The 25,830-nt window shown below is 44.4% G+C and overlaps 1 protein-coding gene across 1 annotated transcript in view; it reads left to right on the top strand.

Annotated features, from left to right (window-relative positions):
- stxbp5a (syntaxin binding protein 5a (tomosyn)) overlaps positions 1-25,830 on the top strand; it is a 74,455-nt gene that overhangs the window by 32,539 nt on the left and 16,086 nt on the right. The window contains exons 5-10 of the mRNA XM_030110935.1: positions 5,922-6,056; positions 12,145-12,208; positions 12,815-12,898; positions 23,163-23,286; positions 25,264-25,342; positions 25,657-25,811. Of these exons, the coding sequence (XP_029966795.1) occupies positions 5,922-6,056; positions 12,145-12,208; positions 12,815-12,898; positions 23,163-23,286; positions 25,264-25,342; positions 25,657-25,811 (641 nt within the window). The remainder of the gene's footprint in view (positions 1-5,921; positions 6,057-12,144; positions 12,209-12,814; positions 12,899-23,162; positions 23,287-25,263; positions 25,343-25,656; positions 25,812-25,830) is intronic.

Below are 25,830 nucleotides of genomic sequence, written 5' to 3'. Positions count from 1 at the left end.
TTGCAGCTTGAACCACGCTTCCGTGAAAAGGCTTCTCCTGCGAGAACTGTGAGAGCAGAGGAGCTGGTTGTGGTGAAATATCTCACCTGATGACTGCGTGTCTTCACAAAGTAAGGTGCAGTGGCAGACGGAGGGATTTGACAAACATGGAAGGTTAAATAACGGTTAATTGATCACTGAACAGTTGAATTTCTGGAAGGCATTTTTCACTGTAAAAGGTGTGTATCCCTCAGTGGCATTGGTCACACTTTTTGCATGTAGTGGTCAAAAATAACTTGGAAGTAAAATTCTTATAGTTCACAGATCCAAGTGTCACTTTAAAGGGGACATATGATGCTATTTTTCAGTCACGTCATATCGGTCTCAGAAGCCCAAAAACATAGTATTTAAGTTTGTTTGCCCCAAATTCATCCTTTGTTCGGAGTTTCAGCGGTCTAAAAAGTCGCTCTGAGGAGCCCTCCTCAGAACAGGCTGTTTCTAAGAGTGCTTTCCGGTATGCACTTGAACGTATCTGGCCACGCCCACTCTCACACACACACACACATGGTGGGGGCACAGCAGGGGGAGGAGTGAAATCTGCTTATTGCAGGATAAGTGGACCCAACTCAAACTCAACCGTTTCAACAAGACAGGGAGGAAACAGACAGTTTTCAAATTTGAACGTCATCATGAGGCTACGGCAACACATGCTGCTGTAAGAAACTCTTCACAAAGTGACAAAAGCATAATATGTCCCCTTTAAGTAAAATCAAGAAACAGCATTGAGCATCAGTCTTAGGGACTTGTTACTTTCTTGAATCAGAGTCGTGAAACCTTTTTTTGAGCCCCCTCTGCTTCGCTATAATAGTAGTTTACCTTTGTATTGTCTCTTTCAGTTTACTTGATATTAACTAAATAAACACGAAAAGGACAATCAATCAACCAGAAGTGCCACATCAGTCTCCTCATGGATGGAAACTCTTCCAGGCCAAATGAAGCCTCAGATATATCGAGACTTATTAGTAACCACAGACTGTATGTCTGCTTGTTGTTTTTATTCAGACTGACTCTGACTTGTGTGAAATTCATTAAAAAAATGCCGATTCGGGACCGAAGAAGAGATGATCAACATTGAGTCTTCATCATTTCAGACACGCTGGTAGTTTTCTATGGTTTGTAAATCTCGTGGTCAGTTTTTAATCTTCTGACTCGAGTTTGTTTCATCTGACCACAAATGACTGTTTTTAAATCACAGTCTCATTGACTAAAATGCTGGAACTGAATATAAAATGCTGAATAGCTGTGGAGGCGCTGGTGGCCAGACGAACCGTCTTTGCAAGGAACCAGTTTGGTAATTACTGTCTGCTAAATTTAGTGATATAAACAGAGTTCTTTATGCATAAAAGCGTTGAGGTGTGTCATGTAATAATCCAGGTTCATTGTCGTGCTGGTGCTCGGTGGCTGTCTTGGTAAATGCCACCATCAAAACTCTACTTTTATTATTTTTTTTTTTACAAGGTTATTTTTGGAAACTAAATAACGGGCCGCTGACAGGGCAGTCTAAGATCACATTGGGATCCTTGCTGATTAAAAAATGTAATTTAAAAACGTTCCTCCGTTTCTCCACATTCATTTCCTTCATTGACCTCCTTTAATCCGGGGCCGCTTGTCAATTATCATCTCCAGCGCTGTAAACAGACTTTCCGTGTCCACCTGTCTCCGTCCCTCCCTCCCCGCTCGTCTCCGGTCACAACACGGGCCGATGGGGCGAAGGCAGCGTTGCGGAAAGCCCCTCAGTGTCGGCGTCCATTCACATCAGATCGCGGGCGCCCGGAGAGAGGAGAGAAGAAGACCGGAGGAGAGGAGTTGAGACAGACTGGGCCTCAGCCAGAGAGCAGTGAGTCAGTCTGTGGGAAGGAGCGTGGGGACTGGAGGGGAGCGCAGGAGAAATCCTGCCGAGTCACTCTGGCGTAGGATGCTCTCGTCACCTCCTGGCCTCGCAAGAATGCACTGCGGATGCAGATGCTATCGTCGAATCAGGGCGATATGATGGGAGATAATGGCAGCTGGAGTGCAGTCGCAGCATAAATAAGCTCTGCGCTTTTTGCAAGCCCATCAGTTGGTCGAGGGAAACAATCGTTCCTTATTTTCTGGATGCTTACAGGCCTAAACTGCTGAAATAGCTTCAATCTCCAGTTTGAGCAGGAATCACAGCCTTTCTTAAGAGCATTTTGAAAAAGCCTTAAAAGTCCCTTTAATTGTTTTTCACATCAATTATCAATCAATTAAAAGACTTTCAAATGAAGGTATTTAGTTCAGCTCAGCAGAGACATTTGACTGATTAATGCCGTTGGCTGCAGTGTTATTGACTTTTCTCTCCCGTTTAACTTTCTTTGAGGAAAATGCACTGGAAAATCCCATAAAGGTGCTTAAATGGTGTTAGGAAATATTGACTTTAGAATTGTGCATCGGTTATTAGACAAAAACAAAAATCTACATTTTAGTTGAATTGACATTATCCATGTGCGATCGGCGTCCTCAGACTGAAAATAACAGGGCAAATTGAGGATATTTGACCAAATTAAATGGAAATGAAAGAGCTTTGTGCTCTAAACAACATAAAAGGTCATATCATGTAAAGAATGGATGAGTTTCTTTATGCTGAGTAACATGTTTTGTTTGTAGAAATGATTTTTTTTTCTTGTTTGTCTGTTTCTAACATAAAATCTTCACACGTTAGCACTTCTTTCCTTCGATTGATGCAAAGGAGGAAGTGTGTGTGTTTGTGTGTGTGTGTGTGTGTGTGTGTGTGTCTGCAGTCTGGTAGTAGATTAGTTTCTTCTTAATTACGACCCTGTGCTAAAATAGATTGGGGTCTGGCCGTTCAGACTCTCGCTCTATCTGGAGCTTGTGCAGATAGAGACCGCGTGTTATTGGCTTCTGGTTGATTTATGCTTTCTTAGTGATGAGAAATGTGTTCATGTCTCAAGGCTATTCAGAAGTTAATCAACTCTTTCTTTTTTTCCTTTTTTTGCTCCTGTTGCTGCTCAATAATTATCAAGTTATCGACATCGTCTTTGTCAAGACAATATGCTAAACAATGGCAGAACGAATATCTGCAATCTCAATTACTCTAAAAGGCAAGGCCAAATTGTTTTAGACGAGAATATTTGCCAGATAAGCATTTAATGGAGGGAGGATTAACACACAGTGTGCGATTATTCTCGTATATATTTAATATTTTGATCAGTCCTATTATTCCTTCTGTCAGCGTTTTCCCTTTCCCACTATTGTGCACACCAGCGTCATTTTTCTCATTATTACACTGTCATACATCGCAGTTTCACATCATTTAAAATCCCTTGAATTATGTGTCTTTCCTCTTTTTTTTTTTTTTTTTTTTTTACTGAAGCAATGACACTCTGGTATTGCAGGAAGTAAATCCCGCCTGTTTCACACCACATTATTGTCCAGTCAGCCATTCAGTGGTCAGCGCTCAAGGCTAAATTATGAAAAGATGTTCAGGAAACGGTATTGTTACATCAAAGCGGTTCAGATCAAAGTGTTTAAGCTGGAGCTTTCTAATGACGGGCAGGAGCAGATGACTCAATTTGTAGGGCTGATCGCGCTTGATGGGAGCGTCACGTCAAACTTTGCATTAGAAACGATCGTCTTGTGATGAATCCCCAGCCCCCAATTCCTCGCCAGCGAACCGTGCGCTCATCCGTCTAGCCCACAGTGCCGCTCGTGTCGGAGTTCTGCTGTGTGGCAGGCGTCTGTCGTTTTGGAGGCAGCGTGTTTGGCCCTGAGCCGGCGAGCTGGCGGCGGCCGCCTTTGCGTGTCGTGACCACTCGAAGCTGGAGACTTCACCAGGAGACGTGTGCGTGCAGCGACAAGTGCGAGCCAGTGCGACGCGCCACGAGAAATGCGCTCGCACAAACAATCGGGCGCATATTTGCACACAAGCACGTGCACGGGGCGGACTGGACGCCGACACAGGCGCTAATTTGTTTCAAGTACAACATACTGTCACGCACGTAGTTGGATCATTTCTTTTTCAGCTACTAAGATGCATGTACACAAAAACAAAAACATGCCCTCACATGCAACGACGGAGCACATCTGTTTGTGCAGATGGAAAGCGCCATTAAATTGAGGAAGGCCATCTGCGTGCCGGATGTAAAGAATACCACAAGCTGACGTGAAAAGTGGTGTTGTGTTATGTTATGTCTGGTTAAGAGAGTTTGTGCAAACATGAGCGTTTCAGTGACTGGCTGTCCACATTTCAGCAAATTGGTTTCTGAATATCATGTAAATCTGGTGTTACCGCCACGCGTGTCTGTGTTTTCATTCGGATTCTCGTCCGTCTTTAAGTCGCGGAAGTCTTGGTTTCTATTTAATTTAGAATATAATTACCGGATGCATATGGCAGAACAAATGTCGAGCTCGTAACGGTTTATATACAAATGATTGCATTAAAAGTCATGTTGACCTTCATGGAAAGACAAAGCCAAATCCGCCTGTGCAGCTTGATTTCTGATTAAGCCGAGCCATACCCCTGCTCTATGTAAATGTAACCTACAGACCAGGCCGAGGAGATATCGCCAGGGAAGATATGAAGCATCTGGTGGTATTTATGGGTCAGAGACTTCCGACAGTCATTCACTGGAAGAGATTCTCCATGTAATATAAAACATGATGAGTTTATGTGACCTGGTGACTATTCTAAACTCCTGGGCATTGGATTGTAAATGGTAAAAGGGCTTTAATTCATACATTTTTCCCATATGTAAAGCAAGACTTCATCATTGTTGGATTATACTGGAACACAAAACATGAAGATCCTCATTCGTACCGGCCAGCCGAGTTCAGATAACAGCTCAATGTATTCATAGGTTGCCCTGAACTATAAATTGTTGTTTTGACTGTGAATTTTCAATTAATCATGACAATGTTTAATGCTAATCAGTGGCTTAAAGGTTTGTGTCTGTGTGCTTCACCATTATACCCAGTTAGCTCTTCGTTGTGGCGCAGATCACATTGCTTCCGGCCCTACAACAAACTGGACATGAGTTCATTCACGTATTTCTGAACACTGGAAGGGTTTAGGTTCAAGTGCCAGCGTCACGATTTGTCTTTGTCACTGTGGAAAAACATGCTTTATGTCAGTGTAATACTTGATGGACATGCTGTTCCTACTTACTGTAATCTGTCTATGGCAGCAGATTTTCAAACAAAAAGCTAATCTGTCAGAGTGGTAGAAGAGAATTTCTTCTCATAACAAATAAAGGAGTATAAGAAACCTACAGATTCGGACTTTCCTCTAACTGAATGGGCAATGCTGATGAAGCGTCTTGGTTGGACTCGCAGAGCGAAGCCGCAGATCGGCTCTCGCCCGGCGCGCCATCAAACGCATCACTGCAGGAGCCGGACGACCTTGAATTATTAGCAAGCCAGATTAGCAAGGTGGCGCATTATTATTATTCCTCGGATGGGCTGGAGGTTGAATTGGAGGATGGATGAAAGAACAAAATGATGAAAAAGAGATGGGAAGATGAATGGATAGCCACAGTTGAGGTGCGCGGGGTTTATAACCTCTCATTAAACTTAAGTCTGATAGATGGATGAAAGGAGGAGATGGCGGTGATAATGAAAACAGGAGGAATTATGGGTGCCTCCTTGCCCTCGTGTATCCTGTGGGTGTTGAGAAAAAAGGGGGCTGATTGAATGATTCAAGAACCTTTTTTTTTTTGGTTTGGCCCTCTCGTCTTGACCGCTCCGACCTGGTGGAGTGGCAGATAATCCCCTCAAAGTTTTGCATAAGACATTGAGCAATTTTCAAGAGCGTTCTGTCATGTGAATGTCTTCTCTTCCTCCCCGGTCCGTCCGCCTCTCGTTTCTCCTTCTTCTCTGAATCGCCTTCTCTCTCGCTCTCTCCACAGAATAACTTTCTGCCACCTGCCCTTCCAGAGTAAATGGTTGTACATCGGCACAGAACGAGGGAACATCCACATCGTCAACGTGGAGTCCTTCATGCTCTCAGGCTACGTCATCATGTGGAACAAAGCCATTGAACTGTGAGTGACCCTTTCTTGCCCTCCAACATTTTGTCCCTAGAAATTCTGAGATTTCTCATCCGTCGTATCCGGATACTGAAGCGCTGCTCTTTGCGCCGTCGGGGTTCGGACCGGCCCCACGTGATCGGCGAATCACTTCTTGGAAGGTTGTCGTACTTTGCGTGTGAGCCGAGGAAGAGTCATCAGTCAGTCAGTTCCAGGCGCAGTATCAGATTCCAGGTAGTGAGCGACCTGTCTCTCTGCTGTTTGAATGGATCTGTCAGCTTGACAGGCTCCATTTTGGTTCCCTGCTGTACGGACTTAAATTATTCACTGGAGCATTTTGCTTCACGCTTTTCCCCCCCACCTCATCCCCTCGTGTGTGTGTGTGTGTGTGTGTGTGAGAGAAAGAGGGGGGTGGAGAGGGTGGAACAGGTGTCTGCCGAGATCAGTGTATGGTACACACGGACGTCTCGTCGACAGGGCTGCAGGGAGGGAGAGGCGAGAGCGAGTGGTGGGAGAGAGACGGGGAGGAGGAGGAGGGAGAGTGTGTGACAGAGGGGAGAGGAACAGGATGGATGAGACGGCCTCCTCGCCTGGGGGGAAAGGACACGCAGAGATGAAGAGCGAGGGAGGGGAGGAACGGCGTGGCGATGGAGGGATGAGTGCCGGTAACAGAGGGGAGAGCAGAAGACCGGAGTCATGCAGATGAATCAGAACTGAGAGGGAGACGGGGAAAGGTTTCCAATTAAAGGCAAAAGGGCAAAAGAGAGTCATAATGATAAGATATCAATTAGATAAGAACATCAGTGTGGGATCTTTTGAATGAAGAACACTTCCCGTTTGCTAATTTGGTTTTCCACACTCGACTTCTAATTTCATTCTCGGTTTTTCATAATCATTTCCATAGAGTGCCACTCAAAGGTTATATTTTCTTTAGGCTGGTTAAAAGCTTAAACATGCTTACTTTAATTTTTCATTGATTTTGGAGAGTAGCCAAAAATAATATGTATGTGACCAAAAACGTATTTTAATTGTGAGGATTTAAGATGAACCTGAGCCGACAGCCTCTGGAGAGCACGAATAAATAACTCTGTTACTGTAACTGCATTTCTTGAAATCAGGCACTCCACAGGTTTATTCCAAACTTTTTTTTAAAGTTTTCTTTTATTGAAATGATCAGAGTTCAGTGGTTATTACTGTCAAACATAAAGTGACCGAGTACTGAACTGTCTGTATCGTCACTTCCCCGAAAAATGAAATCTGCTTTGTCTATAGCTTTTATTGGGCCATAAAACTCTCTTTAACATGTCGGCAGTGCTGTCCAGACTGTGGCTCTCCACATTTAGTTGGAGTACATTGTGTTTCTTCTTCTTTTTCTGATTCAGGGCTCAATGACCCACTCAGCCATTCTGAGAGACATTATGCTTTAGAAGATGTAGCACCAGGAGTCACTTCTCACATTTTGTTGCTGATACAATTGGTCTGCATGTCTATTGGAGTGTGTGAACGTGTCTGTGGGTTTCCTTTGATGCAGATCAGAGAGGCGATCCGCTTGGCGCCAGCTGTGATGTCCGCAGGGTTTCTGGCCACATAAAAAAGCTTCTGTTGGGACTGAACTTAAAGCTGCAGCTGTTTAAGTAAAGATATTTATCCAAAATTTGTTTTGATTAATTCTCATCATTAGATTTTTATTGGTTTCAAACCACCTCTGACCTGTCGCAGCCCGAGTCATGAGGCTGGGATCATGGCGGGGTCACGATCCCCCGGGCCCTGCTATTTGGAAACAGGCTGCCGTTGCCGTGCCAGTGGCCTCGGGCTCGCTGTGGCCCAGTGCTCCATGTGTTCCTCTGACTCACACACCTCTGTTCCCAGGCGACTGTACTGGAAAACTGTACTGGCCTATTAGATAAACACATATCTTATACCAACTGCACGGCGCCATAGTTCAGTCGGCGCTACGGGCACGAGGGCCAGTGCACCCGGGCCACATGCGAGTCTGTTTGTTGACATGATGCACAATGTTTCTGCATGTATGCACTCTGCGCTATAAACAAGGATGCAGATATATGTATGTATTTGGGAGAGTTTTGTGTGCGTCTGTGTGTGTGTGTGTGTGTGTGTGTGTGTGTGTGTGTGTGTGGTTAATTTGATTCCACTGCACGGTCACATGGCGGAGGAGAGGCAATCAGAAGTGAGACAGGAGGGGCAAATGTTAACAGCTTACGATGACACATAGTTCACGTGGACACGTCGACCCGAGGCGTCTCTTGTTCTGTCCACATTTATTTTCTGCTGCTCCCTCCATCCTGGACCCTAAAGCCATTGCAAATACTTGCTTGAATTTCAATATTCCTGTTCCTTGCATGTGTGGTCTGCAGCTCGAACCACCGCATACATTTCTGGCTTCTTGCTCATTCGGACTGGAAAAATATGTCAACAATGATTATTTGAAAATACCGAAGTCCGTCTGTGTTTGCCTTCGCAACTTCTCCACTGCCTATATGAACCGGTGACACAGTTCAGCACACTTTCGCAAAACATGAAGGTCAGGAGGTGAACTACCCTTAAAAGTCAGTTCTAAATGTCACTAACAAAAGAGTCTTGTTCACCTTTTTTTTTTTTTTTTTTTTTTTTTTTCCTGAAAAGTGCTGGCAGAGCACTGCAGAGTGCTGTGAATGGAGCACTTCTGCAAAGACCAAGTGCTGCTGCCCTTACGTTTAGTTTCTACGACATCTACCGACTGTAAGCACGCTGCCAAATCACCAAAGAGCGTTCGACGTGTCTGATAACAGAAAAATAACCAATAAACTTTCAACTATATGGACACTTGCCAGCAACATTTGATGTGCTTTTGCAGCAGCTGTTTTTTTTTTTTTTTATTAATGTGGACCCAGTGGAGTTCTGGGACTGGCTTTTGGGGAGGTGTGATCACGCCGACACAGACCAGCCTGAAGAGGTGGTCTCCACGAGGCTGCTGTCGCACTGCGGTGCAGTACGAGCGTAATGTGAAAGCAGCGGCAGGACGGCGCACGCCGATTGCCTCGCGTGCTCCAAAATGTTGTGTGAAAAAGGCTTCTGAATTGTGCTGACGGCAGCAGTGCATCGACATTTTCTTCTCGAACCGCAGCCACGCTTTCATTGGAGATTTCACCTTTAGCGTTGAACGGGTGCGTGCAGCCTTAGGCGGATGACATGGCATCATAAACCCACCTTTATGTCACATTTTCAGTTTGTGTGAAAGAAAAACAACTTTTTTTTCTTCCTAAATTTGGTACTAAAGTTGACAACTGTTTCATTAATCCTGTTGGAAAGTTGTTGAAGAAGAAGATTGTCAAGTACTTTGTCATTTCATTCTGGGATTATAGTATAGCTATGGCAGAGTAATTGCTAATGTTAAACTAAACTTGCAAGAGCAGTGCCATAGAGCAATGCGGAGCAGTCATTAAGGCAAAAAAAAAAAAAAAAAAAATTAAAATACAGAGCTTTTTGCTGTATTTTTCAAAAAATCTCAAACTATTAACCTTCGCAGTGACGGGTTCATTTGACAGACACAAAGAAGACAGGTACAGCCTCCTCTCTTCTTTTTATTCCTGCTTTTCAGGCTCCTCTGCGTCCATCACAGGTTCTGGCAAGCTACCATGCAGAGACAGCAACTCTCACCTGCTCTGTGATGAAGAGATGTTCAGTGTTCTTGCCTGTCAGTGGGATATTTTGGCTCGGTAGTGTTGTTCCTAGTGCTGATTTGTTGTCATTCAAGTACAGTTTTTATTTATATAAAAACTTATAAAGATATAAGTTGACACAGGAGCTTTTATTCAGCTGTAAATTAAAAAAAAAAAAAAAAAAAGAAACACTGCTGTTAAGGATTTGCTGTAAATGCTTCATTTATTGATGCAATAAACACCCCCATATACACTCTCTCCATGTTCTCAGGTCAGGACGACCATGTAAATCAGGATGTTCTGCTGTAAATGTCAAACATAGCAGTCTTTATGATGGCACGGAGAGTCACACATGCTCAAGATGATCCCAAACACTCCCGTACGCACAGTCTGAGGTGACGTGAGGCCGCGTACGGTACGGGTGGGCTGCAGACGGGCTGCCGGAGCCACGTTTCCAGCGGACGCCCCGTCATGCCGGCTGCACCTCTGCCTCCTCGGAGACTGTCAGCCAGGATGACGCCAGATGTTCAGGACTCCGCTCCGCAGATGTGCGCGTATCTATTATGTACACAGTCAAACCCCTCGAACAGGTGAAGAGGAAGCTGAATAAACATCGCTGATTTTATTTTTACATCCAGATTTCAGTTCATATCATGATGTTGTGTCTGCATGAGAGAGGAGAGGGAGGCGTGCCAGCACTTCTGCACCGAGGCTTTATTTTTTTTTTTTTGCATTTAATGAGGTGTTACCTCATTAAATGACACACAGTGGCAGATTTTTGCTTGTACGCAGTGGCTTCTGACACGATTGAAGCAGTCGCTGTCACCTCTTGCCATTGCGATGAAGAAATAAACGATAGATAGCGTTGTTTATCGTTGCTAATCAAAATCGCACTGTGATCGCACAAGCGCAGCTAAACAACAACCGCGTGCAACAGTGCTCAGTCGTGCACGTCCTCCGTGCGCGTGCATGTTCACAGTCACTCGCCGGTGACCGTTGCCACTATGGACGGTTTTTTGGGCGCCTGTCTGTGCTCCTCCGGCCATCCTGCCTCTGTTGCCATGGCGATTCCTTTATCGCCGAACCTGAGTGTGCATTTGTGGGCTCTGTAAATATGTTTATGCCTGACATGTTTATTTTACAGCGAGAGGTTTCAATGAATCAAATGCTTAGCGAGTCCCTCAGGGTGATGCAGAGAGCGGTGCGCGTTCGGCTCAGGAAGGCAGCTCAAACGAGCCTCGCGGGGGGAAAAGGAGGGTCCAACGAAGGAGCCGCTGTTTGTAACACAAGATGGAAGTAATTGTTTGTTACGGCCTTGTTGAAATGTTGAGATGCGTCTTAATTGTGCTGACATGGAAATGTGCGTCTGTGTGGGCCCGGTGTGGTCGGCTGTGAGCGGAGAGCCAGACAGTGAAATGGGGGGGATTAGATAAATCAACAGCTCCGGCTGCAGCACAGCTTAGGTAATAAGGCTCCGGCACTAACAGGCTAAATATAGAGACGACTGACTGACTGACTGCCTGCCCACTAACTGCTACCGTCTAACACACACACACACACACGATTGTGTATCCGTCCCTCATTCTACATAATCACAGATATATGCAGAGCTGAAATGAACAACAGTCATCCGATGCTAATTGATTTTCTTTCCCAAACATGTTCTCATTGAGGTGTGCGGCTCTTTCCATGGGTTCGTGTTAGCGGCGGCGTGCCCTGCCCTTTGCTGCCAGATTAAAGGATGAATAAAAATCTAGTCCGTGTTAAAGCAAGGACTTTGCCTCGCCTCGTTTCTGCATTACTTACATTTGGTTGCTCGTTTCCCTCCTTCTCCTTGCCAGGCATCCCTGACCTTGCTCCACGGCACCCGGGTTATGTTTCAGGCTCTTAACAGTCACTCTCTCTTTTTTTTTTTTTTTTCGCCCACTGTGACCTTCCCTGGCATTGCTCAGCCCACATCATCTCTTTAAGGCATGGCAGGTTAGGTAAATTCTGCAGCCACGTGGCTCACAGAGGAGGAGGTTTGACATAAGGCTGTCTGGAGGGTAAATCGCAGACAGGAGGGGGAGGAGGAGGGGGGCGGGGGGGCAGTCAAGCATTTTGTGCTGTCTTCTCCTCTGACATGCAAATGGACACACACACACCAACACACCCCGGCACACATTGCCACTGGGGGCCGGCTGTCCTCGCGGAGCCATCCATCACTACCTTCAGCGGGGCTTAAATCTTTGAGCAGCCTTTTAGAGCCTCGGCGTGATTGGCAGCTCCGTCCTCCCCGCAGAACTCTTTCTGCGGGTTCAAGCACTTCTCAAATCTCCTCACTGTGTACATCGCTCTGAAAATCACACCATGATCTTATGGGGTGTTCGACTTGTGTGTTGACGGCTTAAAGAGGAAAAAAAAACCCACTCCTTGTTTGTCTCTGTCTGTTTCTCTTTCATTAGGTCCTCTAAGGCTCACCCTGGACCGGTTGTCCACATAAGTGATAATCCTATGGATGAGGGAAAGGTAAAGATCACCAGTTTTTTTTTTTAAATTTTCTTTCAGAAAGATACACACTGATGCCAAAGTAAGCTAATTTCACAAAAAAAAAAGAAAAGTATGCATGTGTATATGCATAGCTGGTGGCAGGAGGAACTCTGCAACAGAATAAGAAGAGGAGTTTTGTTAAAACAGAAAAAGCATCAGTCTGAAAATGTTTTAGTCACATAATGACTCGGCGTTAATGCAAGCCTCGTTCATCAACTTCCTGAAATAAGTAGATACGTAGATTTGTAATTCCAGCATATCTTTACTGTTATTTTTCATTTCCATTCCATGAATGTGCAAATTTGAAAGTGTTTAAGCTGCAAGTTGGAGGTGATATTTCTATAATTATTTTCTAGGAATGAAAGCCGCCGCGGTTTGATTTTCTGTTATCCTCTGGTGTGAACCAGGGTGGGCAGCTTTCTCCCTGATCCCTCTCTAGTCTGCTTACACCTGACTTCTTTTCATGCTGTGGGTGAATGTCAACTGTATTACTTCTTTCTCTGCCCATCATGGGGTCTATTCTATCCCCTGTCTGTCATCTCGCCTACCTATCTCACGGACTCGCCTGTCGCTCTTCCTCTCCAGCTCATAATTGGATTTGAGTCTGGGATCGTGGTCCTGTGGGATCTGAAATCAAAGAAGGCAGACTATCGCTACACTTATGATGAGGTAGGCAAATCCGCATGATTTCTTTTCTTCTCCAGCAGGTTTCAGTCCGACTTCTGATCTGCGGACCGTCTTCTAATGCGGAGAGTGGGAATTAAATCACATATTCATGAAGGGAACGGTATACAGGTGTGGATGTGTGTGTCAAACTTTAACTTTTTTTTTTATATATACTATAGATGGAGAAACATGTGGTCTCAGCATATAGATGAGGATTATGCACATACGCACACACACGTATAGCGTCCATACACACACCTTTTTGAAGGTGATTCTCTTTTCTTGTCTGTGTTTTAAACCTGATGATGGCAGAAAAAGAGCGCTGACAGGGGAGGACGCACACTCCTTCCCCTCCTGCCTCGCCTCGGTGAGGCCGGGCGAGCATCGTGCCGTCACTGGAAGCAGCAGCTGTGATTTGCGTTTTGATGGAGACAAAGACAAAGTTTATTTTGTAGCCAACGGTGAATTAACACTTGATCTGTGGAAAACCTGCCCATGCAGTTCCTCAGTGATAACGCAGTCGAAATCTGTGACGGGGCTGCAGAATTCGTTTCGGGACGTCCCTGAAAGCGCCCGAGGATGTGTGGAAATCAGAACGATTAAGACGCTGAAGTCTTCTGCACAGTTTTGTTATTGAATGACCTTTTAGAAATGAGTTTACAGCATCATCTCTCTATCTAAAGAATAGATGTTTTCCCATCATGCCACTGACAGAAGAACACTTTGTCAAATGCATCTTTTAACGATGCCATTATTAATGTAGCAGAGTGCCATGTGATCATGTCTCCAGAGTGAGTTTGCGTCGTCGCTTGTATGTTTTTCAGCTTGTAAAGGGTCTTTTTTAAGGTTCGGGTCATGTGACTTTATTGGCTTCCCTCGAGGCAGTGCTGCGTGTGTCTATAAATAACTGAAGACACAACAATAAAATACAGACGCAGTGTCAAAGCTGCTCAGATCCTCTCTGGACCGGGCATGTGTCAAACGGCGCTGTCTCATCTAGAAACACTCGGTCAAAACAACACGCACTTTATTTCACTTTCACTGCTTTCTTGTTTGTGCTCTTGTTTCTTTTTTTATGTGGAGGTCGTTTTATAGCTGTTTTCAATGTTTGATAGTTGGATATTCAAATTTTCAACAAGTGTACTTGTTTCTGCTCAATGTGATTACGGCCTCTTTTCCCAGTGTTGATGATTTTGTGTCCAAGTGGGAATTAAACACTTCTGTGAATTGGACTTCCCATTCATAAACTTGTCATGGAGGCTTAAGCCTACTGAATGGCCACGGACACAAACACACACACACACACACACACACACACACACACACACACACACGCGCAGCAATGTCTGCTAAACCGCCTGTTTAAGATAATGAGATTATGGGAACACTCAGGCCGGTGCTCAACTTGTTGGCAGCGTTGTAATGTTGTAAGCACTCTCGAGATAACAAGAGTCAGGAAACAGATCGAGGACTTCGCGCGTCCACTTTGTTGGGAGCTCACTCTTCCCGTGTCCCTCACTCCCTCTCACTCTTTCCGTCCCTCGCCGCCGCTCAGTCTTCCCCCCGCAGATAAGCTAATATCCTCCCACTGCTCCTGGGTATTACAGTCTCAAGTAGTGAATCTCTCAAGGGAGCTCATCTCTCGTCTCCAAACCCTCGCAGATACACCTCTCCGGAGACGTGACGGGCTGGGAGTACAGCGGGGGGGAGGAGGGGAACAGTGCTACTTCTTTCTGCTTGCTCTGAAGGACTTAAAGAAAGGTGTAGCGGCATAAAACTACAGTTTTCTCTCTTTGTTTTTTAGGGTTGCAAGGTCACCCCGCTGTATAACAAACTCATGTGATTACCAGACTCGGATATTTTTGAAGTTTAATTTGGCCGCAGACCACCTCTCAAGGGCTCTGCTGTTCTTCATTTTATAATTGCTCTCTGACTTTCCCGGAATTAATGTTGTGAAGAGGAATATGAATAACACCATCTGAAGTAACCACAAAGGAAGTGAGAGATACAGTTATTGTTTCAACCAGAGAGCAATGTTGCAGCTATTATTCTGAAACTGATTATTAGTAGAGTGAAAATTACTGGAGTGATTAAAGTGTTGATGATAGAAACATGGATCAACACCTAATTGATTTTGAGTTTTTTTCACGTAGTACTAAGAAGAAAACAGTTGCTTCAATTTATTTTTCTCTCATATGTGGCGCCCTGGTCTGAAACAGAAAAACCTCCGTCACAGTTTGCAGTGAGGATGTAGATTTTACCAAATATCCACCATTGACTATACATCATTTAGAAGCCGTTGATGGCTCAGTCGGCAGCGTTGTTCTTGTTTGTCTTTCCCTGACATCACGAGCGCTTGGAAAACAACTTTGTGTTGCATCTCCAAACAATACTGTAGGGAGCAATAACGTTTTTTTTTTTTTTCTACAGCTATCAAATCCTTTGCCAGTTGGAGTCTTCCTGCTGTGCGCTCTTTTTCAGATTTTCATTGAAAACACTTTTTGCCTGGAAGCCTGCTGCCAAGTATCAAAGTTGTCGACTGAAATGAACAAGGGAGCTTTTCCTCGCCGCCTCTTTAGCAGCTGGGTAAGCCAGCAGACCGTGAACCGATGCCTTCGCGTTCCGGGATAAGTGTCTCTTCGAGCATATTTCACATCTGCATATTTCACAGTCTGAGGTGATTGTGGCTCAGTGTGCAGATCGGGTGGTGCCCAATCCAAAGGTTTGTGGTCCAACGCCCCGCCTCGCTTTGTCTGGAAGTGCAGCTGAGCAAGACATTGAGGTTGCTCACCGTGGAGGTCGAGCAGCTTACACGGCAGCCATGTATGTGACTAACAGTATAACTAACAGCATAACGTGCTTTGAGACTCCTGAAGCAGAGGAAATGTGCTCTGTAAGTGAAGCTATTTTAGCGTTTATTTCTGCCGGGAGTTTTAATGCGAAGGCGGCTCTCGGGTCATTCGGGTTCAAGGGGACAGAGTTACGAGCCTCTGCAGTGACTCAGCTGATCCCAGAGCTTTTCTAAGGGATTCAGGTCTGGAGAAAAGGGAAGGATACTGTATTTGAGGTACTCCAGTCTCCAGCAGCCGTTCCCTCATGATCCTGGAGCCCTGAGCTCCATGAAGATGGATTTAGACCGACGTCTGTGCAGGAGCACAATAACTAGAAACTTTATTCAGAAAAGATTATCTCTGGATTCTTGTAAGATATTCAAAAACCTTTTTACTGCTTACGCTATTGCACACTACTATCCAACAATATATTCTGATATTTCAAAATAGAAAAGAAAATTTAAATATGACATATTATCTTGAATATTCTGGAAATTGGAGGAAAGCTGCAGTGTTCATGTAACATCTCATTGCTTTTAACTCTGGAAACAGGAAGTAACGTCAAAGTCGTCAAATATGGTCACTTGTCCAATAAAGTAAAATTCTATGTAAACACGTTTTTCTTTATTTTTTTGCACAATGAAGTGTCGTCTCAGAGCTCACAGAAAAAAATGTGAATGAATATTACAGTTCTTTAAATAACATAGGCATCGCCTGTCCGCTGACTTTCACTACAGAAATGAAGTTTCCTTCAGTGCAGATGTGATTATTTACTTTTACTGCCAATGATGCTGCTCTTTGGATTTATTTGTATGTTTCACACGTGGGAAGGAATAACACGGTTCTGATGAAAGCACTGACAACATTTGCACAGCTGAAATACCTTGAACAACAACACAAAAAAGCGATCTCCACAAACGCCGTTTACAGTGGAGGAGAGGAGCTGCTGACCTTCACTGAGGATATTATAGGACGGTGGAAGGAATACTTCGAGGACCTCTTCAATCCTGAGGAAGCAGAGGCTGAGGTCTCAGAGGTGGACTGAGGTCTGAGGTCTTGGAGGTAGACTCGTCCATCACCCAAGCTGAAGTCGCCGAGGAGCTTGGTTGGAAGGCACCGGGGGTGGATGAGATTCGCCCCGAGTGCCTTAAGTCTCTGGATGTGCAGGGACTGTCTTGGTTGACACGTCTCTGCAACATCGCATGGTGATCGGGGACAGTGCCTCTTGAATGGTGGTTCCATTTCTTAAAAAGGGGGGCCGGACGGTGTGCTCCAACTATAGGGGGATCACAGTCCTCGGCCTCCCTGGGAAAGTCTATTCCAGGGTACTGGAGAGAAGGGTTCAACCTCGTATCCAAGAAGAACAATGTGGTTTTCGTCCTGGTCGTGGAACAGTGGACCAGCTCTACACCTCCATAGGGTGCTCGAGGGCTCGTGGGAGTTCGCCCGACCAGTTCACATGTGTTTTGTGGATTTGGAGAAGGCGTTTAACCGTGTCCCTCGTGGTGTCTTGTGGGTGTGCTTCAGGAGTACGGAGTCCGGGGCCCCTTGTTAAGGGCCGTCCGGTCTCTGTCTGACTGAAGCAGAAGTCTGGGCCGTATTGCCGGCAGTAAGTCGGACCTGCTCCCGGTGCATGTTGGACTCCGGCAGGGCTGTTCTTTGTTGTTGTTGCCTTTTGCTTCTGTTCATAGGGAATGGTGGATTTCATTTCTGATTTTTGAAGATAATGTTGTCCTGTTGGCGTCATTGAATCCAGACCTACAGCTTGCACTGAGGCGGTTTGCAGCCGAGTGTGAAGTGACAGGGATGAGGATTAGCACCTCCAAATCTGAGGCCATGGCCCTCGACCAGAGGAATGTGGCCTGCCCTCTCCAGGCCGAGAGAGAGACTCTGGCTCAAGTGGAGGAGTTCAAGTATCTTGGGGTTTTGTTCTCGAGTGGGGGACGGATGGAGCGTGAGACTGACAGGTGGATCGGTGCAGCGTCTGCAGCAATGCGGTGGTTGTATCGGTCCGTTGTGGTGAAGAGGGAGCTGAGCCGAAAGTCAAAAAACTCTATTTACCGGTCAACCTTCGCTCCCACCCTCATCTATGGTCCTGAGCTGTGGGTCATGACCGAAAGGACAAGATCCCGGATACAAGCTCCCTTAGAGATAGGGTGAGGAGCTCAGTCACCAGGGAGGAGCTCGGAGTAGAGCCGCTACTCCTCCACATCACGAGGAGCCAGCTGAGGTGGCTTGAACATCCGGGCATCTCTCCCTGGGGAGGTGTTCCGGACATGTCCCACCAGGAGGAGACCGCGGGGAAGACCCAGGACACGCTGGAGAGACTATGTCTCTCGGCTGGCCTGGGAACGCCTCGGGATCCTCCCGGAAGAGCTGGAGGAAGAGTCTGGGGACAGAGAAGTCTGGGCATCTCTGCTTAGACTGCTCCCGCTGCGACATAGCCTTAGATAAGCGGTTGAAAATGGATGGATGGATAAACAAAAGCTAATAAATGGAGACAAATCCCAATTCAATTTAATAAATGCGTCATAATTTACAGCTTGGGAAATAAAGAAAAAATTTACATAAAAGTTTAAAAATTGTGTCTGTGTGAAACGAGCAAAACACTTCTTTTAGCCATAAAGGACCCTGTTTCTTATACAACATCGTGACTAAAGGAAAATAATGAAACTGTCTGGAATTTTTGCTCGAGAGCAACAAAATGACACGACTGTCAGTATATGTGAGGGAACTCAACCTGGCTCCTGGATATCCAGCGGAGTTCAGATAAACAAGGCAATGAAACATTTGTTTTTACAAGCTCTCAAAGAGCTGAGTGCATTTCCTTTGTCTTTCAGCGAGTTGTGGGTTTGTGAGTGCATGTGTGAGAGCGCACGTCACTTTGACCCTGCTTCAATCCACTCCCGCCTGACTCCACGTCTGATGCATTGTTACATTCTGCATCCATATTTGAGCCTCGCTGTCTGCAATCTCTCAAAGTCTGTCTCTTTTCCTACTAAATTCCTGGATTACATTCTTATTTTTTGTAGGGATTTGTCATGTCTTTAATAGAACCGCAGTCTGCTTACACAAACTGCCTTCCCTTGTTTTCCATTTGCCTTTCTAATACCCTCTTTCACTTCATACCGATGCAAAGCTTCTTGCTATTCCTCTTAATGCTTCATCATCAGTTCTCTTGTATGTTGCCTCATTGTCCTGACTCTTCCTTTTCTGTTTTTCCGCCTCAAATCATGATGAACAGAAGAGATTGTTGGTTAGCTGCTGTGCAACTGTGACAAAGTTATTGTACATATACCAAAGCACAACTCAAAGAAATCGCTGAGACGGAAAACAAAACTTTCTCGTCGCCTATGAGCAATGGTTTACATCATTTCCGAGAAATATAAATATTAGCTATTTGTGCTGGAGCAGATTTTTACTTTTTTTTTTGTTTTGTTTTTCACAGAATTATTATCAGACTCTAAAGTCTGTAAGATTTTTTTTTTCCAAATCTTCCTCCAGATGGGTGATTTTCTACAACAGACAATGCACTTATTACTAAAAAGAGGAACCTAGCACAGATTTTCTGCGCTTGTTCTGTCTGCCCGGATGCTCTGCTGTTTCCATTTCATGTGTCCTCTTGCGGTAAATCTCCTCCATCTGTTTGTCTGAGAAGATTAAAAACAAATGCTACAAAGTATTTGCAAACTCAATCTGACGCGAGCTTCGTTTCACGGGGAAGTGTTTCTTCCCCCCCCCCAAAGACCTGTTGAAAATTCAAACCGTTAACTTAACTATATTCATAGCTAATGGCTCATTTGGCAAGTGTGGAACTAAATCCATTAGCGCGGAGCATCATCCGTTCTCTGACGGTCAGTGTCTGTGCGCAACCAAAGCTACTTACTGCTGTCATGTTTTCTCTTAGGATGAGTTGGAATGAGTTTTTGAGAGATGACTTAATGAAGTGACTGGAAGAATCTTCAGATTCCCTCAAATTTAAGTGGCATCTTTTTCTACTTTAAAACAAAGAAATTAACATGAATGATACAGCTGCATACAGCCAGAGGCTTTTTGTTTTGCCATGATCTTTTCTGTTTGCGTCTCTGGTATTCAAACTGCTCAACGTGAACGTTTGAGGTTACTAGGCAACGTGCATGCGCTCATTTGGCCAGATTTGGCTTCGGCGGTGTCTGTGGCTGCGTCTCCCGCAGTGGTGCTTTGCATCCTGGTGACTAATTTCTCTGTTGATGAAACCAGAAATTTAATCAAGACGATTCGACTAATTGTCGAAAGGAAAAACACAACGATCCTCTCAGACCAGGTGGGATCGCAGCGTCTGGTAGAAAGAAATGCCTCGATTCTTTCTGCGCATTCTTTGATTTGGAGCTAGGAAAACAACCATAGGTTGAAATAAACTTTCACATTTATACATTAATTATACAACAGCAATACATGGAGTGTACTGCCTGGCCAACGCCAACACAATATCTGCATATTTTGGGGTTAAAATAGTTTTTCATTTTCATCCAGAGAACCTATGATCCCTACTGTTCATCCATGAACCCCACAATGATTACTGGGAATGGGATGAAAAAGTATTTGCACCTTATTCTAATGCCAGTAAAGGTGCAGACATATATTCTAATCATTTCCAGTCTGGCTGTCTGACAATAATTTCATTGTGTGCCTGAAACCAAAGGCCAAATTTATGCTGTGAGATGAATATCGGCACATTTTTCTTCTGGCTCTCCATCATAAACAATAATGCCAAATCATTTTGTTAATGCAAAAAAAAAAAAATATATATCCAAATGGGTAAAAAGATGATCACTGATCCATGTTTTATTCTTGGCTTACATAATAAATGCAATATAAAAGAAACCAAATGAATATTTAACAAATGGACTGTTCAATGGGAATCTCTGCTGACATTTTGGTCCTATATGCTTCCTTTTTTTTTTTTTTAAATAAAGCCTTTTAACCCCAATGTTTTTCTTTTTTTTCCAGCTTGAGTCAAATCATAATTTGTGTGACTGCCCTTGTGAGCATGTAATTGTATTACGAGTCCACTCACAATGGCACTGCTGTGTTTTGAAAACAGAAGCCTGTGAACACACACACACACACACACACACACACACACACACACACACACACACACATTGTGGGGATTTCTCCCTTTCAGATGATAAAACAGCAAAAACACTATTAAAAAATGACACAATTAGCTTTGATGTAAGTTCAGTTCAGGATCATTATGGGGTAAATATAATTTGACTGAGCTGAGCTTATGCTATGAATATCAGTGTGAGTGTGTGTGTGTGTGAGTGTGTGTGTTCTCTCACCAGTGAAGGGCGAGTGCGTGGCTGTAACAAGCGTTGACTCCAGTCCCCCAAAAGACCAGAGTGTGTAAACTGACCTAATGTAATACATCATGAAATTAGCTCTTTTAATTGCTATTGTTTGATCTGATGAGCAACATGTGTCTCAATTTACGCCGCTCATTTTCCAATTAAGCACAGCACATTGTCTCCTATCGGAGCTGCCACAGCCAACAATGAGCTGATAGATTTCACCAAGTCTGTCCTCAAAATGAGAGACTTTCAGAATAAAAGTGCAATGAATATATCATGCAGTATTTCTGTTATCTGCAGAATACAGTATTCTCTCTAGACTGTAGTCAGCATGCAGAAAATGTTTGTTTGGCGTATATAGAGTCCTCAACTTCGGTTGTGTCTCTGCTCTGTTCATTTTTTAATTCTCGCTTCTCCCAAATGTAAATATCCTGGTTTCCTCCACCTCCAGCTCAGCCTCCCGTCTCGTTGGCACGACTTTAATAATTCACTTCCAGAGCGCCCCTGAAGGTTTTACTGGATCGGAAATGTGTTCACACCGCATTCAGGACACCTGCGATCACTACACCCACGCCACCTGCCGCTGCACACTGATGATTCACTTCTGGCAGGAATCCACCGACAAACTCTCCGTCCCTTCTGGACCGCTGCGTCCCATCATCCCCGCCGTTTCCTCCGTGCGGCTGTCGTCCAAAAACATGCCTCAGCCATTACTCATCCTGCCTAATTATTTCCACACAAACAGCGCTAATGAGCAGGTAATCAGGAAATGTCATAACCAAAAGTTTAATTGAATGATTATTGGTTGGATAACTTGGGTGATGAGTCATTTACACTGTAACAGTTGCATGTGGGAAACCATGTCCGGTTGAGACGGAGTCGATCATTCTTTTTTTTTGTGGCTTTAGACTCCACAAAGGATGAATTGCTTTACCGGCAAACCAATAAGATGACTTGAATGCTGCATAAAGCTTTAAATATGACACAATTTACTCTCATAAAGAAAAATACTCGCTTTGTTGTCGTAAGTGACAATACAAGACACTATATCCTGTCCCGTGTCGCTTTATCTTGAAAACTCAGCACATTCAGCGAGCCTGACACGGAGCAACATCCATGATTAATGACGTACTGAAGGGAAAATTGATATACACCTAAATTAGCTGTCACGGGAAGTGGCTGAGCGTCTCCTCACCTGCCTGTGTGTTCACATCTGCATTGACAGTGAGGGAAATGCTCATTTCATGATGAGTGATGTGAAACAACTGGGAGCCATTTTCAAAAAAAAAAAAAATGTGGTGCAACTTCTCGGGAGCTGTGAAAAAAAAAAATGTGCGAGGGTCAGGCTCGCTGCAGAATTTAAAGTAGTTTAATTTACACACCAAAAAAAAAAATGATGTTAACAACAGACTAAACTAAAATTCAACAGAACTGTTCAGACAAGGGAGAGATGAGTCGGCACTGTTTTTTTTGTTTTTTTTTCCAAAGTCATCTGTTTATTGACGCCACCTTTCAAATTCTTCCTTTTGGAGCGTAATTGTATTTTACCTGTAAGTACTACAGATCAGTGGTTCCCAACCTTTTCTCCCCCCCTGGTCTCCTGACTCATCCTGCCTCTGAAGAGGGCTGCTGACCCTCGCTCTCATCTCCAATTTGCCCAAACATCACAGTGAGCTCAAACGCTGCCGGACTCATCCACTCTCACAGATATTTTCAAATAAAAGCAACGGGCAGTTTCCGAAGTCTGCTCCAGGTCCTAGAAAGTGTTGGAGTCGGGCTTTTTCATCATAATGCTTCATTTGCATGTTAAATAATCTTTTTCTGAGTACTTTGTTCTCTACATTCAACCAGCAGGCCTCCTCTAATATACGCATTTATGCTTCTGCACTGTTTTTATCTCAGTTTCACCATCTGGCCAACAGTTCAAGGTCACAGGCGCTTCAGCCACATGGATGTTATGTACCGTATGGTGAAGGCAGGGCAACAAACTTGGAGCATTAGGGGAACTGTGGCACACGATGTTTCGTCCTGCTCAACCACTGTCTGCACCAACCCCCCCCCCCCCACCCCCACCCCGCCTCCCTGACTGTCATTTCTCAGGCTATCCACTCAGTTGCCTGGCATCACGAGGGCAAGCAGTTCATTTGCAGTCACTCAGACGGAACCCTGACCATATGGAACGTGAGAGGCCAGGGCAAGCCCATACAGACAATCACCCCACACGGTAAGACACACACACACACACCACACACACCCACACACACACACAGAGCAAATTTTAGTTTTTTCAAGATGAAATTTTATATGATGCAATGATCAAAACCAAATGTAACAGCTAAGAATGGGAATTGATTGGGTGAATAGTTATTGGTTCACTCAAGCTTGTTGAACTTATGCTTTTATTCTTTCAGTAGATACATATTTTCACCTGATTAGAATAACTGTCTCTATATTACAATCATCTATCTGGGTCAGGAAGTGGAAAAAGCTTCCAAAAGAAAGACAGTTCCATGGTTGCCAGGTCGAATGGAGCTTCTGTTATCTTCCATCCAGACCAGATTCTTTGGGTTATGAGATCTTTACTGGACAATAAGGAAACAAAACCAGTACTCAATTTGTGGTTTATTTTTATTCATCCTTCCCAACTACTGTCCTCTTAGCCTTGAGCACTGTTTCACTTTTTCTAGTTTTTTAAGGGGCAGTTGGAAGAGTGGTCGTCTCTCATTTAGGAGGTTGTTGGCTCGATTCCCTGTGCTGAAGTGTCCTTGGTGCAAGACGCTGAACACTGAAAAAAAAAGTAGCCCTAAAAGTTGCTCTGATTTTGTTTCATTATTGCAAAAATATTTTTGGAAATCTTGACAACATGACATTGAGACGAATGAACCTGATGTATCTAGACACTAGTTTATAATTAAGAGATACACACCCACCTTTAGGAGTCGATGCTCTTCGTATTCTTTATGGTATGTTGAATTCGCCGTCCTATATTGTTATACAACGTAAAACCTTCCACTGAAGCCTCCTGCTGCCTCTTTTCAGACCAGCTGTGATTGCCGCCGTCCCTCAAGAGTCTCCTGTACATGCCGCTCTCTCGTTGTTTTCTCATTTCTGCAGGAGGATTATTGTCAGTTCAATTATGTCCTCGCCTCTGTTTGCTTTACTTGGAGTCTGTGCGCGCATACTTTAATGCCGGGGCTCTGTTTATTTTCTGCAGAAAGCAGGCCTGCTCTTTTGAAGATGCATTTTAATCCCCCCTCCTCCTCCTCCTCCTCCGTACCCCCGCCCCGCACACACACACACACACACACACACACACACACACACACACACACACACACACACACACACACACACACACACACACACACACACACGCCTACTCGCCTCACAGAGCACTTTGACAATTCACCCAGATGAAGGACCTGGAAGAAACACACAGAGTGTGTGACAGTGGCAACTGGACGGAGAGAGCAGGAGAGTGAGAAAAAGCAACAAGAAAATTGAAGTGAATCAAAGAAAAGAAAAAAAAAACCCCATCAACTTCTAACTGCTTTCTGAAGCTGTTTTGTTTTTTTCTGTGTAGGGGATTTACAGAAGGAATTTCACCACATAGGCCTTTTAATTAGTTGTTTCTCCCACTGCTGCATCCATAATTAGTTTGGTATTTAATAGACAATTATGTAAATTCCTCTGACAGGTTTAAGTCAGGCTTATAAGTCAGATTTTTAATTGTCTTTTTAGATATCTGGTATTTCAGAGTGGTTATAAAACGGATCTTTACCGTGCAGACCTGCGTCACTGTTCTCTCCGGCTCCTCAGTCAGCCTTTCAGTGTATATTGGGCCACTCAGTGAGCGCAGTGACACTGAAATATGCACAGGTAGGAATGCATGTGATGGATGTGCACATTTCCTTCACTCTTTTTAATGTCCCGCGAGGGCTGAATTGATTGAATATTGAAATCATCCGCCGTCCTCACACCTACTTTGCATGTCCCCGTCGCTGTATTTGTTTTTCTGCTGGCTGATGGATAGGTTTCTGTTATTGTCTGGCTGCCGTTCAGCGTGGCATTTTAAGTGCCGTTTCTGGAGGAGGGGGAAAAAATAAATAAATAAATAGGTTGACAGCAGAAACACGGAGGCAAAGGAGGGCTGGAAATGAAAAGGCAGGCTGAAGTAACTTCTGTTTGTCGTATTTTTTAGGAAAACAGCCCAAGGACGGGAAGAAGCCAGAGCCTTGTAAACCCATTCTTAAAGTGGAGTACAAGACGACTAGAAATGGGTAGGATTCTCCGTTTCTCTCACACACACGCTTGGAAACAAACACTTTAATTGCACACAGCTGTGAGAAAAAAGATTATTTACGGCTGATGAACGCCGTCGCAACGCGTACTTGTGTTGAGTGGAGAGTCTTTTACAGCTCGGTTTCATGATGACGGGAAAAAAAATTCAACACTTTCTTTGAGAGTTTGCAAACACTCAGTGAATCCATATGTGTAGGAAACACAAAATGTGTGATGTAAGGTAAGACATGTACAGAAAAAGAGCGTAATTTTTAATCCCCAGTCTTGTTGCGTCTGTGTGTGTGTGTTTCAGCGAACCCTTTATAATCCTGTCCGGTGGTCTGTCCTACGACACGGTGGGCCGGCGGCCTTGTCTCACGGTAATGCACGGAAAGAGTACTGCTGTGCTGGAGATGGATTATCCAATAGTAGACTTCCTCACACTATGTGAGACACCATATCCCAATGGTGAGTGTGTGAGTGTGTG

This window comes from Salarias fasciatus, chromosome 15 (genome assembly GCF_902148845.1).
Source record: "Salarias fasciatus chromosome 15, fSalaFa1.1, whole genome shotgun sequence".
NCBI classification, from domain to species: domain Eukaryota; kingdom Metazoa; phylum Chordata; class Actinopteri; order Blenniiformes; family Blenniidae; genus Salarias; species Salarias fasciatus.
This window is presented reverse-complemented; position numbering and strand designations above follow the sequence as displayed.